This window comes from Nannobrachium achirus (assembly GCF_963921795.1).
Source record: "Nannobrachium achirus genome assembly, chromosome: 2".
Lineage (NCBI taxonomy): Eukaryota > Metazoa > Chordata > Actinopteri > Myctophiformes > Myctophidae > Nannobrachium > Nannobrachium achirus.
Window position 1 is genome coordinate 31,862,692 of NC_137811.1, and position 22,963 is coordinate 31,885,654.

Consider the following 22,963-nt stretch of genomic DNA (forward strand, 5'->3'; position numbering starts at 1 on the left):
TGTCTCTGCTGTGACATTCAGAATAAGAATGGATCAATGCTACCTTGTATCAATGGTTCAGGCTGGTGGTGATTAAAGCCACATGCACACTCACAGAAAGGTTGGTATTTTCTCAAAAACACCCTTCACAATAAAATGTTAATTTCAGCTAATGGTCAGTGATGTGACATCTCTCGGGATACCGCTCAATTTAAGTCAAACGTGTTGCATTGTATGAAAACAAACCTGAGATGCTGCTACATAGCAATAACATTTAGTATACAAGTGTGATCATATAAGTCAAGCGATAAAATAAAGAATTCTGATAACTATAATAGGCAGCAATCCTTGATTGTCGACACAGAAGAAGTCTGGTCATCAAAAGTGAGTGACCAAATGCTTAAGAGTAAACAGTTTCTACAATTAAACAATTCAATAAACATCACTGACAACATGTGACATCATTGATTTATTAGAGAACTTTACCCGGTTGGCACTTTCATGAGAATTCCTGACCATTTATTCATCATCTTGCAACCTGTTATTTCTGAAGACTATGTCCAGACGGAAATTACGTTTTTTTACATCTTACAGAATAAGCTTTTGTCAACAAATAAACCAAAATCAGAACAAAAGAAACAAAGAAAAGGGAAAATGTGTTATAGCATAAGTAACGGAGTCTCTTTGGCAGTTCTGTATCATACTATTTACTGACCGTAAATAACGTGTGCAGGTTAGCATCCTTGCTAGATTCAAATCATTGCAAAGGTAGGTTAAAACTAAGGAATAAATTACATCACTCTTGAAACAATACAATATACTGTATATTAAATGTATATAAGACACTGTATAGCAAAGCAAAGCAAGTGCTGGCACATCAGAACTACAAGGTAGAGTAGATATCAGAAGAAAGTGGCACTTACTTAACACAGTGACTAGTTATCAGATGAGAACTTAATTTTGGAAAAAGTGTAAAACACATTTGACACAATATGCATCAACAGTCAATACTCTAGAAACACACTTGAAGCCGTTATTAGTCTAGAGGCACATTTCATCCTAAATATGGATGACAAGGTCACATTTGAATTTTAAATGTCAAATAAAAATACAACTGTGAACAGATTAAATCTCCCCACTGTTCATTAGCATAAATGCTAAAACATATATGTATATATATATATATGGCACATCATACCATATAGCCAAGTAATCCAATAAATGTAGAACTTTTTTCCTTACTAACTTAACTTACTGTTAACTATTAATCAGTATCAGTATGATACCATAATCTTTTACCATTATCATTTGGGCCCATTAAAGTATTTTAAAGGACCTAAGGCTTTTTCTATTTAGGTATCTGTACATCACTCAAATCATTACTGCCAGGCAGACACTTCGTACCTCCATCTGGTAGATCGATAATAATAAAAACAGAATGTCTTTTGGACATACAAGGTTTCCACCCGACAGGAACGAACTGATATCATCAATGAATATCATCAGAATATCCCTCCATGGGCCTTCATGTTGAGGATTTCTGCTGCCAGTTTCTGGGGGTCCATCTGGTTTGGGAACATTCCCATGACGGTATCCACCTGTTGCGGGCTGAATATGGCTTGCAGGTTCTTGCGGAGTTCCGACCGTTCTGGACCAAAGGCAGCAGAAGATGGCCTCTGTGGCTGGGCCCAAGTATGGTGGCCATGCTCCCCATAGCAGCTTGGGATTTGGGGGGTTGGGGAATGGACTGGGCCGGGGAGACTATGGGCTGACCTTGGCTGTGGGAGCCACTGGAAGGGATCTGACCTGCACTTCTTTTGGTTATGATGGTTTCCACTGTGCAGGGGTTGGCTGGGTAGGCTGTAGGCATGGCGGTTGCTGGGAGGGTACATACGGGGAGAGTAGGTGTCATACCTGGGCTGAGAGTGGGTATCTACATGTATGCTATTGCATTGGTTTGCCACAGAAGGCGCCACATGGGAACAGCACCTACAGGGCGGGGCGACGTCATGGTTATACCTGGGTTCGGAGGGGAAGGCTTGCGGCTGCTGGAGCCTGTAGGACTGGCTGTGGCCGTGTGAAATCTCAGAGCACTGACCTTCGTAAGAGCCCAGGCCAGAATCCAGGTGGTCGGAGGAGATGCTGGCATAGGGACAGTCGGGGACAGACCACTCACTTTTCTGCCACTGGCTTCCTGGTTTTGAACCAGATGTATGGCTCTGATTGGGTCTGCGTCCATCCCTGTACAGCAGAGTGTTCTCACTGACCTGGCCAGGATGTAATGGCATGCGCTGATCCAGGGACAGCTTGTGGCCCAGCTCGTATTCTAGAGAGTAGGGGAAAAGGCTGTGACTTGACCCAGAGTCAGGCTGAGACCCCCTTGACAATAACCTGGGGTTTCTTTCCTCTTTTACGTCTCCTCTGCAATTCCTGGCATTCTCTCGCAGTTCATCAGCCAGTGAACGATAGGACTGCTTTGCTCGCTCTGGGTGGTAGAACTTGCATTTGATGCCGTAAGTGCACTTTTTATCTGGGGAAAACAAACAAAACTGAGTGTTAGTGTTCATCTAATACGGTATGTGCATGAGTGTCACATTCCTTCCTGTAACAATGACCCTGTGGGAGTTATTGTGGCAGTCAATTTGCGATAGAGGAGTTCCTCTTTCCTTCTCACTTCAGATCATTCCCAACTTTGTGCTAAAATATATTACCGTAAGGACAGAGCTGTTTCTTGTGCTCTGCAGGCAGCGGTTTCTTCCTGAGGAAGTTGTCAAGACTGGGCCCATGGCGACCCAGTGGGTCATCTGGGGGCATGAACCTGGACAGAAAAACAGGAATGTGATGATTGGTGAAACGCTCTAATGCACAAAGACTGTGCCCTGTCGTGCCTTTTCCTTCATTATCCACCAGTTAAACAAAAGTCACATATCATGGGATGTTGTCTGCAAAATGCATGATGGGAATTGTAGGAACACTAAGAACGGACAAAACAGAATTATTAAGTAATTGTCTCTATCGATGTGGGTTGCATTGTTTAGTATTAAGACCATTGAAAGAAAAGCAAACTGCTTACTTGTCGTTGACAAAAGAGTACATGAGAAGCCTCTCCTCAATGCATTTCTTCCACTCAGGTCTCTCTCCCTGGAGGTCCCGGTAGGTGTCATTGGACACGATCACGCCGTCCGATTCATACGCCAGCTTGACGATGAATCGGTCATCGTAGCAGACCACCCGTTTACCACCAACGCGGCGTGATGGCGTGAAGACAACTATCTTCCTCTTTTCAAGCTCTGTCAGCATGTGTTGGTCTATGAGGACAAAATGGAAAAGCATTAAATATCGGTACATGCCGGTGGCAGGAAATCTTTTTGTCCGGGACAAACATGTTTGTCAATGTGGAGGTATAGTGTGTAATCATTTACACCCCCCCTTTTCTATAGATCGTTAATCATTCAATGCGGTTCACCATTAATCTCATGTAATTTATGTTGAGTCTTTTGCTGCAATTTGCCACGCAAAGCAGGTAATTTCAAGATTGTATAACTTGGGCTTCATCCCCAAACAAACATTCAAACTGAAAAGACCATAAATACTGTAGGTTACAAAAACAGACATATTGATATTCAGAGCCTTAGCAATCACGCATACAACTCCAAGGAAGAGACTGGAGTCACTATGTCACCTGTACAAACAGCACCATTCTATACTCCCAGTGTGTACATTATATCACGTTACTGAAACCGCCGACTTAATGAATGAGAACATAATACAAAGACACTTATGTGTGTACATGGTGATTCATAGATTCCATATAGATATAAATCCCACCGAAACCAAGTTATGGATATTCTGAGAGTCTGGATTACAGCTCAAGGATTATGGCTCAATATGGCTTTGTTAGCGGCTCCTACAAATAACTTCCTCTGTTGCCTCTCGTAACCCATTCGCTATGGTTGATCAACGGCAGTAAAACACCCTCAGATGCCAGTAAAGTAGGTGAGGGGGAAACAAAAAACCCACACGGCTGAACTTCCTGCTGGGGGTTTCCCAGGAATGACTGACTGCAGGGCTATTTTTACCTCCTGGTGAGACGATTGAAAATAGAACCTTTGGAACTCTCACCACACCCAAACTTTAAGCTTGTTTTAATCAGACATTCAGACACAAGGTGGTGATGCATCGGTTTAGAATGCTGGTCCAACCAGCATTTCTTTTTTATTATTTTTATGTTTTGTTGACAGTTCAGGCTTGGATAATCGCCTTCATGGTCACTGTTCTGTGTACTGATATAGCGTTGTAGGTGCAATGATAAGGTTTTACGATACGACCACACCTTAGGACAAAAATACAATGTGTCAATAATGAAAAGATGTTTGGACTCCTTTATACACTGTTGGCAGAGGTTGTATCTGAAATGCTAGATGACAATAGTACATTTCTAAAAGACAGGTGTAAATGCGATATTAAATGTTCTAGGTTTTGAAAAATGCACAACATAGATTAAGCTACTAAGGTTTATATTGACATAGTAGCCAACTGGTCAACTTATCCTTCATTCATTCACTCACAGTTTTCACACCCAGCGTCTTTGGCATCAGTTCAATAGTTTGCCTTACTGACACATTTAAAAGTATACAGTTTCTGAACAATAGTTATCATGGGAACCTCGTCAGATAAATGACACAGCCCGAGGGCAGTTGTCAATTACTTTGTCTGTTATAAAATCAGACAAAAGCGAAGGTGTTTTAAAAAGTCTTAATAAAGACTTTTAATAAAACCTGAACTGAATTTTTTAAGAGTAGAATGTAATGCACCCTACTATAACGGCTGTTAGTTGGCCAATGATCCGTGGGTCGGCAGTTCAAATCCTGGCTCCTCCTGTCCACATGTTGAAGTGTCCTTGGGCAAGACACTGAACCCAACATTGCCCCACAGTGAGGACGCTGGCGTCGAATGTTCGACACTTCACTTCCCAATGTATGAATGAATGGACCATTGTAAAGCACTTTGAGTTCGTAACTTGCTTAGAAAAGCGCTATAAAAATGCAATCCATTATTATTATTATTAACCCCGGTTCAGACTAAAGGCCCATTCCCAATGGGCCAGATAAACAGATAAAAAAATATCTTTCTCCATTCCAGTGGATGGTAAGATACTGATAAAAAAAAGATATCTGTGACCGATATTTTTTATGTGACCACTTGAATGGAAAAATATATTTTTTTATCTGTTTATCTGGCCCAGTGGGAATGGGCCTTAAGACAATGGTTTGCAAACTTTTAGCTCGGGACCCAAAAGAGAAATTGGACGTTTGCCCGGGAGCCAAGCTAATGAAAATAGTAGATCTAAAAGCTTCGCACCACAAAGATCGGCTATTTTCACTACTTCTTAAGACTAAGGTACTTCCTCACCTTTGATAGGGGCATCGGGTCTAGGCTGCTCTTTGCGCCAGGTGGGAACAAACACAGTGATGGCAGTGTGCCCTCTGTCCAGGAAGTAATTCACTGCCAGCTGGATGCCACGGCACGAAAACACTTCCTTGTTGCCATGACTGGAAAACAGAGAACATTACTGTCAATGACTAATCTAATGACCATCTCAGCTGTTCTCAACCTCTGGGTCGGGTACCCCAGAGGGGTCCCCACGTGATTGTTGGGAGGTCCCCAGATGACCCCCCCCCCCCCCCCCCCCCCCACACACACACACACACACACACACAATCGCACACTTGTTGAGAATAGGTGAAGGTTTACTAATCTGACCTGTATCACTGAACTCTTAAAATGTGATATTAAAGTTGTACTATGTAACTTTTTTTATAAAACAAATCTTAAAATTCTCCTAACTATTAAATCACAAAAGTTTTAGAAGATCCGCGCCGTGAATTTCAGCCTGTAAAGCCTTCTCTATATGTAAACTGAGATCCTTGCCGTGGACCGGATCTCGCGCGAAAATTGCGTCATCACACTACCGGCCAATCACAGCGAGGGTTATACAACTGCCGGCCAATCACAGCGCATCTTGAAGTGGGGTCGCTATGGCAGCCATATTTGTTGTCGCCCGCTTGTACCATCCCTTCTCTAGGTAATTTCGCCTACCAGGCAGGGTGAAGGAGTCCGTATCTCTGGAATTACTGAACGCACAGGAACAAGGGACCCCTTAAAAGATAGATCTCAGCGAGGTGGAGGCAGACGCGGGGGTCTGAAGGTACGAAAAACGTCCGAAAGACGCGGACGCGACCGCGGTTTGCTATAGGGCTAATGACCACTAGTTGGTCATCTTACACAGTATGGCTTTAAAATGATATGAGCACCACATCATTAAATGGCCATTTCTGACCACAATGTCCAACCCTATTTACTGATGTCTTCCCATTAGATCGAAATGCAGACGTCACTCTAGTCACTTGTTCCTACTGAAACACCATTTCCAACTTTATTTGACTGATATCCATTAGATGGAATTGCACAAGTCACTTTTTAGTCCCTGATTCTACTGAAACACCAGCCAGGCTCTGTGACTGAAGCTCCTGCCATCCGTACCACAATAATGAACCCTCTTTCATAATCACTTCTTTTCCTCTAGCCATCTTGATCCAAAATCAATGTCAAAAGCTCGCCCCTTCTGTTTTTATATCCCACAGAGCATGACGGCATGTTAATTGTGTAACTGCGGCGTATGGACGCATCTACATTCCTTAGTTATGTTTCTCCACTTATTTATTCATATATAGTATAAATCTTTATACTATATACTGCAAATAGACCTCAATTTCCATGTTTTTAGTTTTGTTTTGTTTTTTACTCACTAGTAATTAAATGACCTGTCAAGAAGATGCACGCAAGATTTGCATAATACCTCTAATCATGTTAGACTGTTGAGCGTGTGTCTTATTGGAAAAGGATCAGACAATTCAAATGATGCAAATACCGATCTGAACTGTGTAAACAAATAAAGTTTAGAAACCTTGAGTGAACTCTGTGTGACTGAGCCTGCGGGCCGTTTCAATGTATGCATTGCAGAGCCTCTGCCAGGCAGGGACTAGGAGGTGTGTGTCTGAGATTTGCATATACTGAAGCAATGACCTAAACAAAAGCATGCAGAGGCAGGTTTGACGTGTCTTCTTACAGGTATTTTTATGTCCAGCAGTATAAGACTTTGGAACACGTAATGACAGCCTGGTATGTTTACTCCTTGCATAAACATTGGAGGCCCAAAGACAGGTGTAATCATAATGCATCAAGAAAGCATCCAGCAGAACCAAACAAATTGGAATTGCAATGCACTCCATTGCAAGTGGATTATCAACAAAAGGAATGACGTATTGCCGAGTACACGTGTATGAGAACGAGAACTTAACCACATGAACCCTACCTTATTCTGGACATTTCATATTATAGGCAAACATTCTGAGAAAATATAGCAGGCCCAATAGCTCACAAAAGCATCAGAATCACAACGTGACACATTGTGATTTTGTAGATTTTTGGTGAACAGATTTGGTGCAGAGGGGGGAAAAGGAGGGGATTGGGGGCCGAGTATTAAGTCCCCTGGGGGACCCTGGTCAATTAAGCATATACAGTAGGTGGTCAAGCTAAAGCTAAGCTACTGTATATGTTATTGGTTAAATGGTTCTGCAATGATCACATGAAATGTACACAAGCTCACCTCATGGCAACGTTGCTGCCGTCTATCACGATGGGTTTCAGTTCAGTGTCTGTGTCACTCCTGTCCTCCAGCTGTAATGGCGGTGGTGGTGGTGTGGTCTGGTGGTGGTGTGGTCTGTGGGGCCCAAGGACCAAAGCATGGGCAGCTAGAGGATCTTTGTGTCCTCCTGTGCCCCTCTCATCACTGCTGGGGTTGGGGGGGATTGGCACGGAGGTGCCACTGATTCTAACCAGCTCCCCTAGCAAAGAGTTTGTGTCTGTACTTAGGCCCAGCTTTGTTAACACATGCCTCACGTCTGTTGCAGAGTAACCCAGCTTCCTGAAGAAGTCGACCCTGACCTGGAGCTCACAGCTGTCTGGATCCAGTTGACCCAGAGCAGGGTCCTGGCTGCAGCAGTCCTTCTCCATGTTGGAGTGTCTGAACCAGGGCTCTGCACCTGCTTCATCAACCAGCAGAGGGGGACTTATTGCATTTGCCTTGGGATGATACTCATGGCGGGCCTTAAGAGAGATAACAGGTCATTAGTAGGGCAGTCATCTTCATGACATTTTAGTTGACGATTAATTGACATGCATCATAATAGTGATGAATAACTTAAACATACACACAAATGACTGACAATGACTAGTATCAATAATCTAAATATTTTAAGTACTAGGGCTGAAGATTTCCCCCCGAAAAATAGCAAAAATAGCATATCTACAAGCTCACAACAACACAGATGTTTGGAAACAATTTACAATTATGCTAAATAATTGTGATTATCTCAAATAATTACAATCGGGCGATTATGAAATAATTTAGACAGACTTTGCGAGTTTTCAAACGTTTTGTGCCAAAGGCAAGTAAAACTCTCAAAGCACGCCCTGTATTCAGAGCAAAAATAGCTGATTCACAACATGTTGCATAGTGACGTATTTTGAAGTGACGTGACGTAGATCTGCTGTTTGTGCAATTAATATGAACCTATAATAACATGACCAAAATAGTGACGCAACATAGAATAGAATTTGCCTCTGTATTGGGATATACGTATGCACATATTTACGCAAGTACTGATGCTGAATAGAAAAGGCAATAATGAAAACTTTTTGTATAGTTACAGACAGTACATGATTGCAGTAATAAGAAGAGCTATTCCTTGAAAAATGGGAGAAATTAACTGAATATAAAACCCAACAGGACGACACCACCAAGGGACATTTATGAATGGACTGGAATGTGACACTTGATGTTATACAGAACTGTAAATGTAAATGAAAATCTGCAAATAGAAATTAAGTAAAAATAAAAAAAAAGACAAAAAAAAAAAAGACAAAAAAAGTGTTCATATCACAAACTCTCAAGGCATATTTGGACTTGTCTCACGGCATACCAGCGTGGCTCCACTCGTCACATGAAAACCACTGGTATAGGGGCCTATTTGACATCAAGAAGATAAACCTCTTATCTCCATATCCTAACTTTTTTTGCTTTTTTGTAATGCCCAACTTGATCATACTGCAGCATCAAACAAAAGCAAGTAAGCTCGAAACGCGGGCGCGAAACGTCACATTGTGAGCTTGTCAATCTGCTCCTTTTGAATTTGAATCCTGAAAAGTAATAGTTGTGTATTTATATTTATATACACCATATGAGGTTTCCACCTTACAGAGACGATATGTTTTAGGTAAAGAGAAAAACAGTGAAAAACAAATGCTGGCATTAGAAGTGTGACATTCATAAAGTAATGTCAAGCTTGTGTGGGTCTGTTATGACAAGGCTTACATCTAGTTTACTCAGCTCTGAACCAACCCAAATGTAATAATATGGTAAAGCACTTTTAACCAATAGCAGCAACAGAGACAAGATGTTATTGTCTAGGTCGGATCTAGGTCAGTGGTTCTCAAAGTGTGGTGCAGGGACCAGGGTTCCTGGAGGGGGTTCCAAATGGTGCCCATGCGGATAAGATAGATGTGCCGCTCTACAAGTTTGTAGATCTGCTATTTTTTGGGGGCCCTTGAGGGGGTCCCCAGTCAAATTGAGAGTATAGGCTTAGTTTCACTTGATATTATTATAATACCAAAACTGTATAGTGACTATGACAATAATATTAAGATACAATGTCAGCAGCTCTATGAATCTCTTTCATGAAGATTTCAAGGGGGAGGGGGGGGGGGGGGCTCTATAGGCTATAATGAAAATGGCAAACAAAGTTTGACAACATACATATCATTTTTAAACTGAATACATTTGCTGTATTTTGTGGGCAGTAATAGGTTGGTAATGAATGTCTATACACACACAAATAGACCATGGCTAAATTTCTTTGAGGGTTATTCCTTTATGGGGTCTAAATTGACCCATACAACTGATACAAGTCTGTAACTAACAGCATACAAATGGAATTGATTGATTGATTGATTGAATGATTGATTGATTGATTGATCGATTGATTGATTGATTGAAGACTTTATTAGAAGTTTGCATAGGAAAAGGTACAGTTTCATGACGGTACAGTTCACTGGTACAAGGTCTACTAAAAGGAGATCCATGAAAAGACTAAGCTTATTTCCACTGGAAACCATAACCAAATGGACCCGTTAGGTTCCGTTTGTAGGCTATACTGTCAGAGTTTAATGAAATGTAAAAGTTGCTGTATCTACCTGACAGGCTACATACAGGTGACAGGAAGCCGGCTTCCCACAGTGGGACGTAGGTCTACTGTATACGTGTTGAGAGAGAGCAAAAAAAGACGACATTCCCTGAACAAAATGGTTTACACCGCGGCATGAAGGCAGGTAATAAACTCACCTTGACGTCTTTGCCGTGTTTCTCTTCTTGTTCATTTCGAGAAGTAACTTATTGCCTTGTAGTGTTTAGAATTTCAGTCAGTACGTGAGGTAAGTGCCACGGGTCGTACTTTTTTTAGCACCTCCCTCTTTTTAGAAAAATCATTTCTTGCGTTCTTCCTCTCGACGTAGAGCCTATATTTGCATACTTCAGAGATAAGATAACAAACAGCCCTGCTGCCTGCATGGCTGCCGCCCTTGAGCTGCTGCTCCAGTGGTGGATAAAGTACTCAAATGTTTTACTTTATCTCAAAATTCTAGGCTACTTAGTTACTTTACACCACTACTACAGCCAGCAACCATACTGTACCTCTAGGCTACTTGGCTACAGGCAACAGGCCGTATGTCAGTCTTTTAATACGTGTCGGTTTACTTGCCGACACGTATTAAACTAACATTTCATTGACGCAGTGATTCAAGTCGTAGCCTGCCTACTGACTGTTGCTACAGCTACTGTAACTACACTACAGCGAGACAACCTTCCCCTTTACCTTCCACAAGAACACGTTTCACAATCACTTTATTCACGGGAGCACTGACGGTTTTGGCCACCAGATGTCAGCCTTGCCACATTTTTATTCTGCTGGTTGGTCAAACTTGGCCTGTGAAAAAAAGAAAAGAAAAGAAAAAGCATGCTGTCAGAGTCCAGCATCAATCAATGCATGGCTGGTGGTGTGTACTGTAGACGGTTAGCCTATGGCTTGGTGTGTATGTATAAGCACATTTCTTTACAATGTGCATACATGTATGCCTGGCTATCTTTCCCAGTGAGGTAAATAAAAATCATGTAAAAAGGAGATTCCTTCCTTAGTACCCTACCCTGGCCTTGAGTGCTGGCAACTTCTTTCTTGTCTCATGTTATTTTGAGCCGTGCACCGAAAAGATGTCAACTAAATTGGAGTGTTGGGCTTTCTGCTTTGTTGTAGGCACCTTTCTCTACATGTCATGTATGTAGACCCCCCCCCCCCCCCCTCTCTCTGTGACACGAGGACATTGTGTGTGTGATACTGTAGGAATTTTCTTGTGTTTGCATTTAAACATGGCCATTAAAATTAATCTATTTTACATTTTGAAATAATGTTAGGACTAAATATCACATATCCGAGGAGGAACATCAGTTTGAATGAGAACCCTGGGCAGTATAGCCTACACTTGTGTGTACATGCTTGTGTGTTTGTATACAACACTTTGTGTACAGGGTTAATAATGGCACAGAGCCGAGTTGGGACCAGTATCCATAGCCTTGGTTAATGGCATGTACAGAGTCGGGTTCCGGAGTGTGGAGAAAGTAATCAGGGTTAGTTGCCAGGCATCTGGCTTCTGTGAGGGCCCACACCGTTGGTCCCAGGTGTCTGCAAGGCCTGATATTTCTGCAGGGCAGTGAGCTACAGCCAGGAAGGAGGAGTGGAGGCCAACACGCACACACAGGAACATCTGCATGTGCATATACTGTAGGTATACATGCACAAACACAAACACAAACATGTGCACATACTTTCTTACACACTTGAATATCGTTGCTGGCAGAAACCTCATCCCCATATTTCAATCTTTTCTCGCAAATGAATGCCCGGCCTACTGTATCATTCAAGTGACACGCAAATGTAGCAAAGATAGCAGGATACACAAGCTCACAACACACCGCATCGCAACGTTGTGAGCTTGTCGATGTGCAATGTCTCTATAAATAGGCCTACTGAAACAAAATGATAGGCTATGAACAAGAGCTTGTGACTAAATAATAACTACATTTGATCCATTTAAAATGTTCTGTTCCTGAAAAGTAAAGGTTTTGGACATTTCCACTCGACTGTGACAACACACAAACAAGCTTACCCACACAGACAAACATGTAGACACACAAGCACATGTACACGCAAACATGCTCCCCAACAAACATACTGCTGTTCTCTGAGGTACCGTATTTCATCACTGTACAATCCTCAGAGTGTGTTGATTTAACTCTGAAAGTGTAATTCACACTTCTGCAAATCACTAATATGTTGAATGTTGACATTGACAAAATTATGTTTCATATTGATATGGACCATGTCAATACATTGTCAAGTATAGACAGATTTCTCAGAGCGGCAACCATTACTGCTGTGTCAAGCGGCACCTATATGTGTGTGCACGTTCCAGCAGTGGAAAAAGGCTGTCACAATTATCACATAATCGCAATTATTTGAGATAATCACAATTATTATGCATGCATAAATCATAATTGTTGCCATGTTGGAAAATGTTCATATATTTTCAGATCACATATGTCAACATGCTGTGAGCTTGTAGATTGGCTATTTCCCACTATACAGTATATATTTTGTTTGAGTGGTGGAGCCACTCCTCTGAGTGGGTATGTCCGTATGTAGCCTCGGGATCCAGGCATTTCAGTTCGTATGTGGCAGGCTATGTGGGTGGCGGGCTGGCTATGTCCGTATCATGGCAATACTGTACATCTGCTGAACACACACACACACACACACACACGTTAAGGGAGGGGTGCTGTTGAGCAGGCCAGGCACACACACACACACACACACACACACACACACACACACACACACACACACACACACACACACACACACACACACACATACACACACACACACACACACACACACACACACACACACACACACACACACACGCACACAGTCTCCACCGGTCAGTTCAGTTCACATGGGTGTGATTTTTTAAGTTTTAAAGTATGAAGTTATCAAAGATGTCAGTCCTTTCTTTGTATATTCAAGTTATTTGTCATTGCGACCGTCAGGTCGCAGTTACTATCAAAACCACCACCGGCTGTCAGTCTGTCAGCCAGTCTGTCCGCCACACATCACATGACACTTTTGCCCTACTCATATCTCCACCACCGTTGCCCCTATCCATGCCAACCTCTGCACACACACTCCTTGGCTGCCAAACCACAACCTCCACCCCTCATTTCTCACATGGCCCTCTTCTAGCGCCACCATGAAGCCCATTCTTGCAAAACACATTTTTGGACACTGCTCCTACAGATTTTGCCCTAAAATCACGCAAAGCGGTACACAGTATCTCTAAAGTCATATCATCAACATGGCCTGTCCCATTTCCCATATTCCCTCCTGATTGGCTACCATTGCCTTCTAAAGTTAGTGTATGCAACCTGACGGTCGCTTATCTTCCGATTAGGGAGTCTTACTGGATCTGGCACGTATCATTTTGTCTACAAAGCCTACAAGCAGAAATATTTTTTTTATTTACATGGTCCAATGTTCAATGCCAAAAATGCAAGTAATTGTTAATCACAATTGGTTAGTGGGCACAGGTAGACTCCATATCGATTTTTAAACCTCTATACAACCACTAGGCGTGAACATCAGGAACAATTCCACTTAAATTGTTTAACAAAATATTTATTCAAATCGAATTATCCATTTGGCGGAGCAGTAACCAGTAAAATGCAATTAATTAATAGAAAGAGATTATTATTGTTTACAGAATAACATATAAAAAAAAAAATAATAACCACTATCCATTTCAGGTTTCCCTTCAAACGAACATATCATTGCTGTCAGGCAGAAACCTCATATCTCTACTTTTCATATTGTTTGTTTTATGTCAATTAATGGGCAACTCAAGTTCCTCATACTGCCATCATATGCCAATCAACTAAAACAATGATTTAAAAAAAGAAAAAAAGTGATCCAGGCACTCAGGTTTAAAAAGGAGGAACAGCTTTATTTCATTAAACCGACATGTTTCGAGTCGACCATGAACTGGTCATCATCAGGGCGTGTACTGAAGAGGTACAAGCGAACACACTCTATATATAAACTGGGACTAGGCAATCAGCAAGTGTCAATTAAGGTGGGGCCTAATTGTGTAATTACATTATGAATGCATGAAAATCAACACACCTGCGTGTCAGACCAAGACATCCATGAATCAAGTAGATGGTATAGAATAGAACAAAAAACAAAAAGGCCTCAGTAAATTTACACAAATACAAAACAAAATACATAACAATAAAGAATACCATATAATCAACATTTGTTACAAATAAGAAACTAAAGAAAAAGAAGAACAGATAAAACTAGAAGCAGTGCTCTTCCGAGCACAGGTCTCCACCAGGTCAGGCATGTAATGTGTTTTACATAAGTCGGCCTCCTGATGGCGCTATAAAAGGCTGATGTAAAAAATGCAGGGAAAAGGTTTTACCTTGGCCTCTAAGGAGTGCGCATACAAAGTTTGACACTAATCGGTGGAGTTATAGGTGAAAACATGAATCGGCCTGTTATAGCGCCACCATGAGGCTGATTTGATTTTTCTTAAGTGGCATTTATTCCTCTGCCTATTGGGAATGTGCATGCACAATTTCACCAAAATCGCACACTGCGTTCAGGATTTCAGGCATTTTATTCAAAACTGACCAATCCTGCAAACTTTGAAAGCCAGTTTTAGCCAATCAGGATGGAATATGGAAAATCTGACACATCCATGTCGATCACATGACTGTAGAGATACTGTCTACTGATTTACGTGATCTTTGGACAAAATCTGTAGGAGTACTGGCAAAAGTTAGTTTAGCAAAAGTCGGCCTCCTGGTGGCGCTAGAACAGGCCCATGTGAAATATTTGGGGCAGAGGTTCTGAATTGGTGTCGAGGGAGTGTGTGTGCACAGTTTGGCAGCGACCGGGCCAACGGCGGCGGAGATTAGCTGGTAACGGACAAACGGACGGACGGACGCACGGACGCACGCACGGACGGACGGACGGAGGGGAAAACATACTCTCCCTCAGCCTTCGGCTGGTGGAGACAACAATGATTTCTATGAATTAAATTGAATTTAATGTTGAGAATTTCATTTCAAATACACAGCATACATATAAGCTAACACATACATTCATAAATAAATAAATAAATACATGCAACTTCATTATTTCTGAATATCAAAAAGACACTGGTGTCTAAAAACCATATTAACTAAAGAAGCGATCGCTTCTTTTGATAATATGCTTTTTTGGTATCCTTTGTTTGAAGGATAAAATGGTGAAATCAGCTGGCACACTGGGGCAGTGTGGATGGGGCATCAAGGCCACGTTGTTTGGGTTATTGGGTATATTATTTTGTTTGGGTTATTGGGTATATTATTTTGTTTGGGTTATTGGGTATATCATTTTGTTTGGGTTATTGGGTATATCATTTTGTTTGGGTTATTGGGTATATCATTTTGTTTGTGTTATTTGTATATCATTTTATGAAGGTCATGAGGCCAAAATGAATTGGGAAACGGCAGCCATGGCCCTGCTTGCATCATTCCCAACTTATCAACCAACTGAAAGACAAAATCTCTCAATTTCACTGGCCCTGATGACATTCTCTCAGAAATTGGTGCAGCAGACCATTTTACTCATCAAGCTATAACCCATGACAACAAAACACCAATCAGAAAGTCTACTTAACAATTGATGCCAAAAATAAGGTCATTACAGTGATGTGACACAATCCAGCTATGAAAAATAAACACAGATGCAAACCAAATAATTTGTTTGAAATTGAACCATTTTAGCATTTTAACTACCCCACCTATCCGAATTTGTCTTCAATCAAACTGGTCTACAAACAGCTCATATCTTCACAGTTACGTGAATAACACTCTAACGCAGACCTGTTCGTGTAGGCAGATGGGCGGGCGCGGTGAGTTTCTCCGCGAGTCTCTGGCCAATAGCATGTGTTCTCCTCCCCCCTCTGCTCCTCTGCTCAGCGCAGAGAACGCTGCTGTGTCATGACATCAACACATTCGGTGTGACGTTCTCTGCACTCTGATTGGTTAGGGAAATTCTACACTTCCTACAACAGTGATCATAACTTCTTTTTCTTCCGATCGCCTAAAGAAGTCTGAGTTTCCGAGGCTACGTGAATAATAATAATATCAATATTACACACATTTATCTTTGCTGTCCACCTCCCCCTTGTCTGTCCGATAGATATTTCAAAATGCTGCCCAAGGCTGCCATCACATCAACTTCAGTGGCCTCTTGGTTCTTCTGAACACTGTTGAGTAAGAAGAAATAATCATTAAGAACATTTACAGATTTGTTGGCGTTTCACCGATAACCACCCCACGTTACGCCATGTGTTGCAGTCTTGTTTACATCCCCCAGCAAAACAAACACAAATAGATTGTAGCTCTTAACTCACTCTTAATAGGTGTAACGTTGTCCGAATCTAAGTTTTTGTTATTGTTTATCGCGAGCGCAACCGACGGAACGGGAGAAGTAGAACAGATTTTTTTCAGCTGGGAATACGTTTGCAGGGACACCGCACTGTGAAAAAAAGACAACTTCCGGGAAAATTCAGCCCCACCTCCTAGAACTCTTTCTGCTTCATCTCTCTCCCAGGCTTTTCTCTTCGCAGATGAGTTAGCCTGGCTATATGTGAGGCTACATTGGTCATGAGTCTATAAAAAATAAACCAACATAAGGTGGGCATTTTCTGTGAGCTTGTAGATTGGCTATTTTCAAAAACAAAATGTTAGTAAATGTTTGTGGCACACTTCTTCATCCATGTCTGAATATGTACATTTTTGGGGACATAAGATATTCAGGGACAAAACACAAATTCTCATAAATTCTGTTGTTCATTGTCTCAGAGAGACAGACCTCATACTCGGACACTCTTGATTGTAATTTTTATGGAACGGTTTAAATAACCGTGATCTCAATATGGACCCAAATAATCGTGCACACTTTGTTGTTTTAGTTTGGCCTGGAGCTGACCGTAGTCCCATTAAAATCGTAGAATTTAGTTTAATGTTTTTTTAGTTAGGGAGGGTGAGCGAGCTTCGACGGCCCTATAGGGGTTGGCCTCGCTCCCACTCCTTTATTGACATTTTCGTCTGTTTAATAGGCTACAGTAGGGGTCTTCAACGTTTTCAGGCCAAGGACCCCTTAGTTGAGAGAGGGATGAAATAGATTATCTACAAGCTCGTACTTTGGTAGGGTTGAACTTATAATTTGGGCATTTAGCAGATGCTCTTATCCAGAGTGACTTACAATAAGCAGGACAAACATGCATCAAATGCAGAGACAGACAGAGAGAGAGAGTTTGCCTCAGCAAACTGGGATAACAAATAATCTGTACATTGAAACTATAGGAGCTGATCTGAACGGGTGAACGGGTGGGGGTTGTAGGAGTTGATCAGGCTTTGGAGGTACGGAGGAGCCGTACCTTTGGCTGCTTTGAAGGTCAGCATCAGTGTTTTGTATTCAGTGCGGGCGCCGGGCGGCAACCGGGAGCCAGTGGAGGGAGCGGAGAAGGGGAGAGACATGTGAGAATTTTGGCTGGTTGAAGACCAGTCGTGCCGCTGCATTTTGGATCAGTTGGAGAGGCTTAAGTGCACATGCCGGGAGGCCAGTGAGGAGAGAGTTACAATAGTCAAGTTTTCATATGACAGATGTCTGGATGAGGAGCTGGGGGATGTCCGATGTCTCCCAGGAGGCCCTGCTCCACCCCAGGAGTTCCCAATATGAGCTGCTCAGTGATCTTAAAATACAGGTTAGTGTTAGCTGTCTTCTTTTAGAATGTATTATAGCATTACTAGGATATATATTCTAAGCTATATAATCTTGCTTTGCATACAAACACCCCACAGGATGTGTTATCACTCTGCAGAGGAGGAGAGACGGTTTCACACTGAGACAGTGAAATGGTGCCCCTCTCATCCTTCGCATATAAGCTCTGAAGAAAAAACTAATATGTTTGTTACTTGCATATCAGAAACCATTGAACATACTTCAATGAAGCACAATACATCTTGGAGTTACTTGCCTTGTTGCATTTTCACAGAAGTGCACCTGGTGCGGGGTGGCTACATGGGATCCACAAAAATAGATCGATTTTCTTTTGGATACATCACCTTCAACAGATGGGATGTAAATATAGTTGCATAATTTGCATTGATTAAAGTTCACTTACTACCAGTGTAGTGGGAGTTTTTGTACACTGCCCCCATTATGACATCCCATGCCAGGGCATTAATCTGCAATTGATAATTTTGTGAACATGATGTGATTGTAAAAAAAAACTCTTTTAAAAGCAAACATTATCCTTACTTTTTTAACCCCCCTGATCAATGACTCCAACACCAGATTAATTTCCTTCACTGGCAGCATGGATGGCCCTTTTGTCAGGTATGCATCTATAATCTACACACACAAATACAATTCAATATCACTTTAATATGAATTACAACACTTGTTCACAAAACAAGACTTACTGCACAGTTAATCATCTCTCCAGGTGCCAGGCTGAGGATAATGTGAGGAGTTTGTGTAGGCCCACTTTTACTCAAAGTATCTCCCCACTTTTGTACCCCCTCCATATAGCGTTGAGAACTGGAAAATCAGAACATTTCAGTCATTCAAAATTGTACATGGCATTATTATTCTTGAGGTCACATTATTGAATGGGATTTACCATTGCTCTGGTTTTCTGATGTGGCAGGTGGGGGCTCAGTGGAGGGGCCAGGCGATGATGGGAGGTGGAGGGCAGGAGGCGGCCCAGAGGGGCTGAATGAAGGCTGTGCAGGCCCAGGGTCCAGGCCAAGAAGAAGGCTGGAGGGACTGGGCGACAGTTGGGGAAGGTGGGGAGCAGGAGGATGAGATAAAGGGGAAAGTGGTGGAGGGGGCGAGCCAAAGGAGAGGGTCCAGCTAACTTTAGAAGCTTCGCTGGAATCCTCTCCTATGGCTCTATGTAGCATTTAAGCTGGTCCAAATTAGCAATAATCTTCTGTTCTTTGTTTCCAACCAAGTACATCACTTTCCCCTTTATGTCGGTGATGGTAAATGTCCCTGATGTTCTTCTTAAGAACCCTATCCCCAACTGCAAAGTTGTCATCCCAGCCCTGCTCCACTTTCCTCTACCATGTCCTGTTGTTTTTGCATCGCCAACTCCTCCATTCTCTCTGGTGTCACCTAAAGTACAGAAACGCCAGGTGGGGTTAGTGGTTCTCAATTTTATTCATGTCAAGGACCCCCAAATCAATATGCATTTGACAGTAAACAACATTTGGGGGAAATAGCACATCTACAAGCTCACACCATGTTGCAATGTGTTGAGATTGTAGATTGGCCATTTTCAAATAGCAAATGTATAAAGGGGGTGAAAATGATTGCCCTAACAAATGGACTTACGTCATAGTCCACAAGGACCTCCGAGGGATACCTGGCCTCCCTACCAAACATGAGGTAGTCACGCAAGTACCGTGCGGTCAGGTGCTTTTTGGTCCTGAGTACGAACATTGTGGGCTACAAATATTTGTGCCACTGTGTGGGATGTTTGATACAAATGGCCGCCAGAGACCTGCATGAATATGTCCACATTACATAATAGCAGACATTCAGATGCATTTAATGTAGTCTACAGCAGTGTACAGTCTAGTAGTCTACAACAAGTAAACTGCCAATTTGACAGTATGCAACTTGCCTCTGGATGGTTCTTGTTTTTATCTGGTATTGTGCATATTGGACCTCTTTTGGGCCCATTGTTGTATCAGTTAAAAAGAGAGAATTGATTTCATTGTCTTTGGTTAAAAAAAGATAAATCATTTCATTTGACTTCAGTTAAACACTCTGGACACTCCCTGTACCTTAAGTCAAATCATATGCACATTAGTGTAGACGGGCCTTTTGGTCAAACACAAGTAAGTGAAGGGGATATACAATGATATGAGTGTTTGAATGTAAATACTGCTTCAATTTGACATTGGTTTCCTAGGCCTGCAAGTACAACGATATACATACAGTCAGACATACATAGGCCTACTGGAACTCACCCATTTTCGGATATCAGCCTGCATGCCAGGCCAGTAGTATCGGCGGAGCACTGCACACATAGCATTCTTTAAATTCTGCCGAGGCCTCAGCAGCCAAACAACACTACCTACAGGTAGATAGCATATAGAGATGAGTTAGACAGATAGCCTATACTTACCGTAGATTCCTCTTTTGAGCCCTATGGGGAAGATAAAGTGTTTGAGCACCAAAAGTAAGCATGAAACACATTTACCTTAGCCAAATGTCGCTCCTCCTTTTTGCTTTGTGCACATTTATATTTCAACATAACATCTAGTACACATACATTTGAAAATTAGTGTGATGGCAAAATATTAAATTTCAGATTTTATCCACAAGTTTCCCAACAAGCTTGCTGGGGAAAATGTGTGCCTCACTTCCTCTACTACACACAGCTGATTCAAATCACTGAACAAGCTCCATGTACTCTCACCATGCAGAGATTCAGGTGTGACAGTACGTAGCACAGCAAGTAGTCTCGCATAGCCAGACAACTATTCCACGATCTCCGAATGCTATATAGAGTCTGGAACGGCAGCTCCCGAACGGCGAGTATCGGAAGAAGCCACTGCTGCACGGAACTGTAGTCCTCTGGTAGTCCCATTGGAAACATAACAGAGTCATTCGAGCGGCATATTCTTGTAATGGGTGTATAGTTTAAGAAAACATTTGAAAACATCATGGAAGTAACACCAACAACACCAGAGAAAGACGAAATAACGCCCTAATTCTTTTTTGAAAGGAGACATAATGCTTCCAGTAGGACTTGTTATTGTCTCCACCAGCCGAAGGCTTGGGGGAGAGTATGTTTTCCCCTTCGTCCGTCCGTCCGTGCGTCCGTCCGTGTGTCCTCACAGTTTGTGTGCAGCTAATCTCAGTCGCCGTTGGCCCGGTCGCTGCCAAAGTGAGCACACACATTCCCTGGATGCCAATCTAGAACCTCTGCCCTAAATTTTTCAAATGGGCCTTTTCTAGCGCCACCTAGTGGCCGATGTTCACAAAACACATTTCTGTGCACTACTCTTATTACAGATTTTGTCAAAAAATCCTACAAATCGGTAGGCAGCATCTCGACAGTCATGTGATCGACACAGATCTGTCCGATTTTGCATATTCCATCCGGATTGGCTAAGATTGGCTTCCAAAGTTTGTAGGATTGAGCCGTTTTGAACAAAATGCCTCAAATCCCAAACGCAAAGTGCAATTATCATGAAATCGCGCACACACGTTCCCACTAGGCCGAGGAAGAAAAGCCACTTAATTTTTTTTAAATCAGCCTCATGGTGGCGCTATAACAGGCCGATTTGTGGTTTTACCCACCGATTAGTTTCAAACTTTGTAAGCGCACTCCCTAGAGGCTAAGGATAAACCTTTGCCCTGCATTTTTCACACCAGCCTTTTATAGCGCCACCTTTGGACCGACTTATGTAAAACACATTTTTGGATATTACTCCTTGAGATTTTATCCAAAAATCACGCAAATCGGTACACAGTATCTCTATAGTCATGTGATCAAGTCCGATCCGTCTGATATTTCATATTCCATCCAGACTGGCTAATATTAGCTTCCAAAGTTTGCAGGATTGCTCCGTTTTTGAACAAAATGCTTCAAATCATCAACGCAGCTTGCGATTACCGTGAAATTTGCCACACATATTCCCACTAGTTGCTACTGCACTCATCTATTTCCGTGCCCCAGACTGTATGCCGGGAGCATTTGCAAATCGCGGAGGCAACAGTCTGGCCACGCCAGACTACACAGCAAGCAACAGTCAGAATGAAACAGCAAAGGGGAACAGGAAGTGATGCCCACTTTCACGCAAGGGCTCATGGGTCACAGGAAACTTGTTGCGACCGTCAGGTCGCAGTTACTGTCAAAACCTCCACCAGCTGTGAGTCCGTCAGTCAGTCTGTCTGTCACACGTCACATGTCACACTTTTGCCCTGCTCATATCTCCGCAACCGTTGCCCCGATCCATGCCAAATTTTGCACACATACTCCTTGCCTGCCAAATCACGACCTCCACACAATTCACACATGACCCTTCTAGTGCCACACTGAGGCCGATTCTTGCAAAACACATTTTTGGACACAGCTCCTCCAATTTTTGCCCTAAAATCACGCAAATCGGTACAGAGTATGTCTACACTCATGTCATCAACATGGATCTGTCCCATATAGCGCCACCTTCAGGACGATTTTTTTAAAACACTTTTTTGGACACTGCTCCTACCGATTTTGCCCTAAAATCACGCAAATCGCTACACAGTGTGTCTACACTCATCTCATCAATATGGATCTGTCCCATATAGCGCCACCAACAGGCCAATTTCTACAAACACATTTTGGACACTGCTCCTACACATTTTGCCCTAAAATCACGCTGCGACCTGACGGTCGCTTATCTCCCTATTAGGGAGTCTTACTGGTGGATAAGACAATTATATTATGGAGATTGATAGTTTAACAGAATACATACCCTGAATCACCTGAAGTGAGGTCCTTCTCACTTACAGGCCAATGAGTATACATGCGACTTGGCGGTCGCTTATCTCCCGATTAGGTAGTCTTACTGTTAATGTTTGTTAGTTGAGCAAGCCAATTAGCATCACACCTAAGCCACCTTCTCCCAATTTTT

The 22,963-nt window shown here is 42.3% G+C and overlaps 1 protein-coding gene across 1 annotated transcript; it reads right to left on the bottom strand.

Annotated features, from left to right (window-relative positions):
- Positions 1-1,481: 1,481 nt before the first annotated feature.
- Positions 1,482-19,772, bottom strand: LOC308297731 (endoribonuclease ZC3H12A-like; the record flags this gene model as incomplete). The annotated part of the gene is made up of 8 exons (XM_080741287.1): positions 1,482-2,509; positions 2,691-2,797; positions 3,053-3,287; positions 5,392-5,531; positions 7,649-8,148; positions 18,949-19,094; positions 19,385-19,445; positions 19,665-19,772. 8 exons carry the CDS (start codon positions 19,770-19,772, stop codon positions 1,482-1,484), a joined length of 2,325 nt encoding a protein of 774 aa, XP_080597413.1.
- Between the last annotated feature and the right edge of the window lie 3,191 nt (positions 19,773-22,963).